Here is an 8,976-nt window from a genome sequence, read left to right as displayed (position 1 = left end):
AGGAAAAGCGCACTAGATCAATCTCCAGGCAGATTGATTCTTTTAGTGGCTGCAAAGACATCGGTATCAAATTGGCCGGGCAGTAACTATTTGCCAAAATGTTACCATTTGCCACCAGACGTTTTGCTGGCGTAAAAAATGTCAGTAAAAAAAAAAGCCCGATAAATACATACAAAAGCCGAAACCTACCCCTCTGCTTGGAGAGTAGCACTAGATATGCTATAGAAAAACAGTGACAGCTGTGCATATACTTGAAGGTTATTAGTGCTATTACATAGTTACTGACGCTGACAATGGCCCCCTTCCCCATAGAGTTAGAGGAATATTGAGAGGTTGAGCTGACCAGTGCACTTTCTACAGCCATCCTTCAGTACAGCATGACAAATAACTCCCGCAGAGGTTCTGCAATCGAGTATTGAACCACAGACTGACAAATTCTAGTGACGTTGCAAGTTCAAAGTCACGTCTAAAACGCTGGCGTCGCCAGGGCGTAGCTAAACGTTAATCAAGACTCAGCCGACATTTCCGCAGTCGTCTTGATATGTTATTAGGATGTAGAAGCCAATCAGTCCGATTCTAGACGAAACGTCGTCTTCAAAGACTGTGACTTTTCAAAGTAAGTTAGGCTAATGGATTCAGAAAATATCACGAACGTTAAAAATATGTGATTTGTCATTACTCTCCGTCTGCGACTTTGCGGAAATTTAGATTTTACTGTCATGTCACTCCGTAACAGTCTCCATTTGTTTCTGGCTCGGAACTCTGCGAAATTAGGTAACAAAACTGGTACAAGGGGAGGTAACGACGCTATTCCCCTCCGAACATCTACTTGGAGATGTCGTGTCACGCTGTAACAATCTTAACCTCCTCCATTTTGTTTATGACTCAGAATTTTTGACATAAAATTGGCAGAAATCACGAGATGAATTTTTCTCCCCCCCAACATCTACTTGGAGATGTAGATTTTACTGTCATGTCACGCCTTTTTCCCGCCATGGCAGTTCCTCCTTCATCCGTGGCGTGATTAAATTGGACACGACCCGAGCCGAGATGTTGGCGTCCATCGATTTCCGGGTCTTTCCGCCGTCTAATAAAGCGATGTAACCCTGCCACGGACATTCTCGGATCAATAACACTTCAATCTGCCGGAATCTTTTTACCACCCAGGGACACGGGGAGGGGCATAGCCTCCAACAGACTCCGTGGGGTCCTGAAAACATATTAAAATTTGGCGAAATGGGTGGAATGATCTTCTAGAGGAGTCAGTTGGCCATATTACCATTTTCAACAGATAAATCTGCACTCCACCCACCGTCCAAGCCCTCTGATGAAATATTAACCCTATACCATTTTTTTCAGTCCGTCCACAGCAGCTGACTGATGATGGTCTTATATACAACATATTCAATAGTAAATACATTATGCAATACAAGCCTTTTGGGGAAAAGTTGGTGTTTGCACGGTCCAAGGGTATACGTTCTTCCTCAGGACGCTCTAACGTGCCTGCCTACTGTGTACTTAATGCATGGGGATCCTTGTTTTGAAGCTATGGTTTATGGTTAGTGTATATTACCTTCGTCACACCTGGGGTCCAAACGAAACGGGTAGCTGTTTATCTTTCAGGTTGTTTTATAAGTCACAAACAACCTTGGTTACATTACAAACAAAGTGAGAATATATGCGACATTGTACATTACAAGACTGCGTCGTAGAAACGTTCTTATTTGCAAAGCAAACGGCCCAGACAATCAAATCAGCAGGAGGTTAGTAGGTTCGCACGAGAGGGGTAAGTCATGAATTAGTCAACAGGCACGCGGCGGTTTAATCTCCTCCAGAAAAGGCAATCAAAATCTCAATCTTTCATGTAACAATTTTGACACAGGTGGGCGATCTGTGTCTTAGACAATTGAGGAGACCTTCTTGAAGGAAAATCGTTTTTTTCAAGTTACAGAACCTTACCTTTGGACAGTCTTTTAATAGGGGATCTTTGTTGAACTAATTTTTAGTTCAAAGCACGGAGATAATTATAAGAACGTTTAAAATTGTGTAAAAACTCTTATCTCTGTACACACATTGAATGGTCAAGATCTAAATATTTATTTGAAGATAGGTTTGACACATTTGTGAAAGGATTGACACTTCTACCATTATTATTGTTGCCGCTGCAGATGAGTTTTAGGGTCTGCCTATAAAGTTTTGATCTAACTTGGATATTGAAGTTATACCGTTCACGCAGAGGCACGAAGAACATGCACACACTCTGCTCTACGACAGCTCCGATGATCAGCCGTCAAACTGCACGTTTGAAAAGACACTTTCGGCATAACGTTATACTATAACTTATAACAGTGAAATATTTGAAATCTTTCATTCAAATGTCGTTTTGAGTGAAATGTGAGATACATGGCCTGTTTGCAGTCCCACGATGAGATAACAACGTCAAACTGCTGATCTGAAGTATGAAGACAGTTTTGGCATATGTACAGAATCAAAAATCACCAATTTTATTAAAGTCAAATGCCGTTAACGTTCGATTCCATGTGAGATATAGGGCCTGAATAGAATCCCACGTTGTGATACGAATGACGAACATTGTGTAAAACTCTTCATCATCTACAAATACTCAACTGTCGAACTGCGGATGGCAAATGTACAGAATGAAAAATGACTAATTTTACTAGTCAATGCCACTGACGTTCCATGTGAGATACAGGGCCTCAGGAGAGTCCAAAGTTGTGATACGAACGAAGAACATCGTGTAAAACAGACTCTTATCTATCTACATAGTCAACCGTCAATCTGCGGAACTGCTGCCGCGGCGCCGGCTGCTCTGTAAGAATGATTCACCGGAGAAGAGACGTTTGATTCAGATTGATATTCCTCGCCTATCAGACTAGCGGGCTCGACTCTAAAACAAATAAGCCGCGTGTCAAACGGCCCGTTCTTGGACGTTGCCGGCAATTTACTCTGTAATTACAGGGGGTGTACGGCTGGGATTCCAATTTACCTTATCTGCAGCGCCATCAGGGAGAGAGGGCGGCCTTTTCATTCGCGTCACATCGCCAGTATTTCATGTGTGTGTGTGTGTCTTGTCGTCCTAAAGTGCTTTACCGCTAGTTTTATGCTAACATCAACCGTTTTCAAGGGCCGTAAAGCGTTTTGTGCGCGGCCCATCGATGGAAAACCATCGGCGTTTGCGTTTAAATAACCCCCGGCTAATGATCGGCTTGTGAAACGGGGTTTTCGGTTGTCAGCAGGGCAGACGAGATTGATTCATAAAAACACGAAGAAAAAAGTTCTGCTAGGAGCAGCGATCGATGCCTGTATTGATGAACAAATGAAGGAATGAAAGAATGAAAACTAACCTTGCATTATTGATTTCGAAACCGACTTCTTTGTGAAACTTAGACAGTAACATAACACACCAACAATCAGATACAAGTAGAGCATGACTATCTGCTATCTCGCTAATTACGTGATTTTTTTAAGTCGTGAAATACAACCCTTCCTCACTGCCTGCCAGTAATTCACAGATAACTTGCTTTATAACCTTTCAGAAAACTCCCTTTGTGACGAAATTCGGCTGCAGGATCCTCAGAGGTAAAACTAACGGTTTTCCCAGAGTGCTTTCAAGGTGATTGGATGGCCCCGGCAACAGGAGGACGTCCGCGCAAGCTGTGGGTTGTGACGGAGGAGCCCCGCTACTGCCATCCGTCATAACTCCTTTGTGCAGACGGCAGCCGCTCGGACACTGCATGAGGTTAGGGAGGTTACTCCGTTGAAAGCGCGATCAGTCAAGGCGAGTTTTATTAAACCTGGCCGCTTCGAGTCTTGTCGATCGACGAAGCGGCGAATCTGATGGCAGCAATTTCGTATTGTTGCTGTGCTGCCAAGGCCGTTACGCGGTGTGAGCGAGCGGCTTTACGTGCAGAAACTATGAAATGATATCGCAGGAAACTGGAAATGTTTACATATACGGTGTAAGCGTTTAATTCATATATTTAGAAATCCAATTTAGACGTATAAAACCTATTGCTAAAGATACGTATATCTATATTGTTAATGGAAATTCTTCTTAAATTTCTTCAATCAAAATTGTAATTATTTCTTTTATTGGCATCTCTCTATTGAGTTAGGATTCTGTAACGGTAAAGTTTTTAATTAAAATTCTAATCATTTCTTTTGTTGACATTCCTGTTTTAAATTAGATTTCCAGCAGTTTTACCAGGATAGATTTATTTTCCAAACAAGTGTATGTCTTGCTGGCTGCCAGTCCGCTCAGTCACGTTGCTCTAAGCATGGTTGCAGTTGGATTACCGTAATTTAATGGCGAAAACTGGTCAGGAAAACTGGGACAAGGGAATGAAATTAACGGAAGTGAATAAGCCTGGTATCATTCTACAGGTAATCAGTTAAAGGGTTCGTAGAGGGAAAAAAGTTTTCGAAAAAATGGGTCATTCTGATGAAAGTAAGGCCAACCAAAAAAAGTAAAATAAAACGACTAGAGTAGCGCATTGTTTCTAAGAATACAGCACATACCATCAGACAATATCCATTACCATATATTTACAACTAGCCCTTGGATCTGATTCTGCAGTAATTCATCATAATAAAAGAGTGGTTCTCCCAGACGTTTTGATGGCACCCTAACCACCGTAAGATGTATTTGAAGTCGGCCCGTTGCGTACCAGACATATATGGACATCGGAGATGATAGACTGTACCGCCACAGGCTTTCAGCCGGACGCAGCGGACCGGACACCCGGGAAGCTATCAGAAGGCGAGTGGGCGGACACACCAGACTAACCCCGAAAAACAATATAAAATTGAAGAGGCATCTATCGCGTGAGGCACGGCAGTAGACTGCAGAGATGTCTCCGCCACAGACATTTTTCTGATTAAGTATTTTCTATTTCCTATTGCATCTCACGTCGCCTCATGTTTTTCACATGGTAGAAACAAGAGCTGTATCTAATTAAAACAAACAATAAGAAACAATAATGTTTAAGCCGGTTGCTGAGAAGAAATTGAAGAATGTTACAACGTTTCCCTGGTTGCTACTGTATTCTGATACCTCCTGCTGTCCACTCAGTTGTAGGATACCGGAGCTATATTTAATTAGAACAAACAATAAGAAAATAATAATGGCGTGGGATGGTGTGGCGTAATGGTTGACCTAGAATCGAACAACATGCCCCGATGTTGTGTCCTGGGGAAAGGCACTTCCCTCACTCGGGTGAAAATGAGTACCTAACTTTGGTTGGGGACATCCTTCGGATAGGGCGTTAAATGGAGGTCTAGTGTTTGGAGAGAGCCACGCCTCGCGCACGTTAAAGAACCCATCACACCTTTTAAAAAAGGCATGTCCTGGTGTGCGATGCATAGTCCAAATACTGTTATCTGGAAGTTGGTGATTCTATTAGCCACACTGTGATTTACATGTACATCATCACCCATGCGGGCTCCAGGAAGAATAACGTGAAAGTTATGTAACACTAATGGAGATCCTAATAAAACAAACATTTCCATTTTTAGGCAGTTGCTGAGATTAAACTTAAAAAATGTTACAACGTTTCACCGTTTTCTTTTATCTGGCACGGAGCAATTTTACCATGGAGGTAGAAAAATCATATTTTTACCTCCATGATTTTACTAAGTATTTGGGTGTCAACAAGAAATAGCTACGAGTTTCTAGCCCAGCTGCTTGGAGACTAGGAAAAAGATCGTAACGTAAAAAACGTAACGTAAATTCAGCGACCACCCGTACGGCCTGCTCAGTAGGCTAGCGGCGTGTTCATCACACACGGCACGAGCCGTGAGGGAACGTTCACGCCATTTTTCAGACCAATTAACGTTTTTGCCGGGTCAATGGGGTCCATCGATTCCGCAGCGATGCCGCCAACAGAACGAAACATTACGGTCCGTCGTACATTGATTTCCGCGGGTTGCCCAGGCGAATTGATGAGACGGCGGGAAACCTGTTCACCTGTTCTGAGACATTCAAGAACGGACGTCGTGACGGTTTGTTGGAATGAACGTCCTTTGCGTTTCGCTGTGGTCGATGTAAAGAGAAGGGTGGGAATATGTAGTGTTCGTTTGTGACTAAAGCTTCGGACTGGGTCAAGGGCAACCCTTTGCAACCTATAGAATTTGTCCATGTGTGTCTATACAGAGGCGCATATCTCCTGTTCCATAGTGATGGAATAAAAAAAAGACAGGAACTTTTTTGTCACGTATTTTTCACCCGCTCAAGCCCAAAGATTGAAAGCAAGTACATTAGAAAGCTAGGACATACTAGTACATTCAAAGGCCGACTTACATCTTGAAATTCCGCCAGACAAAATTGACTGTCGATTGACTACAAGTACAAGGAGAAACTTTCATCTGTTATTAGTGACGATGAATCTTCAGTCACCGCGGAATAAATACGACCCAGACCCAGACAACTGGAACGGTGCAGGATATTGGCAATTACTTGGCAGACTCTTACATAGGCACAGAAGATATACATGACTTGGAATACTTCTCTTCCTGTTCATGGTAGGGCATACTAAAGAAGATACATGTATCCCCCTCCTGGAGGAAGAAGAATGATGGATAAATGCCTCGTGGTGAGCTGGCTTAGCCAGAAGTGCGTATAAACATTAAGAACCACTTAGATTGTCCTTCACGCATGGAGAAACCTCTCGACTCAACCCTCGATTCAACCCTCGATACGATCACAACTACACTGACGGTTACTAGCAAGCGTTTTGGCTAGAAAGGTGAGATCGTGTTGTGATATAAATCGCGTTAACAGAATCGGTGTCTACTGTACTGCAGTTGTACTACTTGAGATAAGACCGTACCCTTCCCAATAGTGTATGGCCGGGAAAACGTACAGTGATGTTTGACCCTCGATACGATCACACCTACATGTACGAGTATATGTACACTGCCGATTACAAGCGGCTAGAAAGGGTGATCGTATTATGATAAATTGTATCGGCAGCATCAGTGGCTACTGTAGTCGTCTAGATAACGTTGTACGAGATGGCAGAAGACCGCACCTTTCCCACTATCGCATGGACGCGAAAACTTACCTTCTGACCCTCGATACGATCACAACTTCACTAACGATTTACAAGCGAACGTTTGGCTAGAAAGGGTGAGATCATGTCATGATAAATCTTGTTAACAGAATCAGTGCCGACGGTACTACGGTAACATCCCTGCACGAGTTGGGAGAAGGCCGTACCTTTTCCAGTATTGTATGGACGCGACAACTTACCTTTTGTTGACCGATCCCAACCACACTGTTGAATTACAAGCGATCATTTGACTAGAAAGGGTGAAATGATGTCGTGGCAAATGATCGTGTTAACAGAATCAGTGCCTACTGCGATATAGCCTATCGGTATAACGAGTTACGAGAAGAGCGTACCTTTCTCGGTACCGCACGGAGGCGAGCAGGCTGAGAATCCCCACCAGCAGCAGCGCGAACCCGCAGACGGCTCTCTGCCTGGTGCTCGCCATGGTAGCTCTCCGCGACCACTGCCAGGAAACAGTAATAGAATATTCACTCCTAAATCAATGTACTGGTTCAATAGTAGTGAGTGAAGAGGTTATCATTTATTTACATCGTGCATCATGCAGCATTACGCCCGAAGCCGCCGGTCTTAAGGAGGGAAGACCGCGGCGTCAATCAACAGGCGTTACCTGGCGCACAGGTACACGTCACACGTCAGGTTAGACACCTCACCTGTTCACGCTGGGAAGAAAATCCTCCCACGGGCGGATCACAGGTGGGGGAACACTAGATCTAGAGCGCCGCGCGCCCGCGGACCGTCTCAACAGAAAGCCTTCTCATAATAGCTTGGAGGCTGCAGCGCTAGAGAGAGAGAGAGACGCCGCGACCTCACGCTCTCTCCTCGGCGGGCAAATTACGCTTCCTTACGTTCTGCCGCGGTGCCTCCTCCTGGCATTCCGCGGAAGACGTTGCCATGGCGACGGGAAATTGCGCGAAGGTGGCGACCACTGATTGTCTGGGGGTCACGAAAAACCCATACTTGCGTCGCGGCAGGGGAGTAAAAAAGTATGCTCAGCAGCAGTTTAAGATTCCTTTACATTGCAGAAAAACTTGGATTTACTAATTGTAATAAATAATAATAATAATTCGGGCAATGTTTACTTTATAAACAGTATACTAGTACTGCACTTTACAATAGTAGTAAATAAACGTCAAGTACGTTGATTCTGGATATTACAAGGGTTGCATTAGCGTAAATACCGTACTTCCATTGTAAAGCCTGGTATTGTGTGCAAAGACAACAACAAATCCAACTTTTCGTGTGAAAGTTTTTTTGTGTGTAAGATGACAGGCTGACATATTGTGGGGTTATACGTCAGCCGAGGGGGGGGGGGCGGAGACAGAACACCATTAGAACGGCGCTCTGATGGCGGGAAGAAAAACAAGGTGTCATGACAGGTTTACCGTGCAGGGGTGTATCATCAAAGTGTCTACTCTACACGGGTCGGCTCGGCCACGTCAAGAGAGGGGGTTTAGACAGCCTGATGTGGAGATGGAGAGTGTTCACATCGATCTAGTGTTATACAGGAGAAAAGTATTCTCTGCTGTGACAAGATTGGCGCTTTTCAGATGATTCTTTGAGAAAAGAAGAACTATACTAAGGGGGACCCTGAGAAATGTAACAGAAACACATTAAGTGTTACATACATATATGATATCGATATTGAATGGAGAGTTCCTTATCGTTGTAGGCCTAGGAGGAGAATAATGCAGTTTTGGTTTGTGAGGTTTATTCCATAAGATTTGGAATTTTGTGGTAAAGTTGTTCACCTCTGATTTACTTATTACTAGTCAACTGCTGTTTTTTTTTAGAAACTTGAATTAAATAACATCTGTCAATCCATTCTCGAGAAGAAAAATCAAGTCGAGAGAACATGAATTCTTCTGGGAAATGAATGAGATAGCTG

At 43.6% G+C, this 8,976-nt stretch overlaps 1 protein-coding gene across 2 annotated transcripts in view; it reads right to left on the bottom strand.

Moving 5' to 3' along the window:
* The window catches only part of LOC109464434 (galactosylceramide sulfotransferase-like), a 30,114-nt gene that overhangs the window by 12,075 nt on the left and 9,063 nt on the right, over positions 1–8,976 (bottom strand). Inside the window, exons 1-2 of one of the 2 annotated variants that reach the window (XM_019761419.1) lie at positions 7,742–7,854; positions 7,424–7,533 (exon numbers count right to left, since the gene is read on the bottom strand). In XM_019761419.1, the coding sequence (XP_019616978.1) occupies positions 7,424–7,515 (92 nt within the window). In that variant the 5' untranslated portion in view covers positions 7,516–7,533; positions 7,742–7,854. Of the gene's footprint in view, positions 1–7,423; positions 7,534–7,741; positions 7,855–8,976 lie in introns of those variants that run through there. The other variant, XM_019761418.1, reaches the window with a different exon arrangement.

Source organism: Branchiostoma belcheri, unplaced genomic scaffold (assembly GCF_001625305.1).
Source record: "Branchiostoma belcheri isolate BF01 breed outbred unplaced genomic scaffold, Haploidv18h27 scaffold138, whole genome shotgun sequence".
NCBI classification, from domain to species: domain Eukaryota; kingdom Metazoa; phylum Chordata; class Leptocardii; order Amphioxiformes; family Branchiostomatidae; genus Branchiostoma; species Branchiostoma belcheri.
This window is presented reverse-complemented; position numbering and strand designations above follow the sequence as displayed.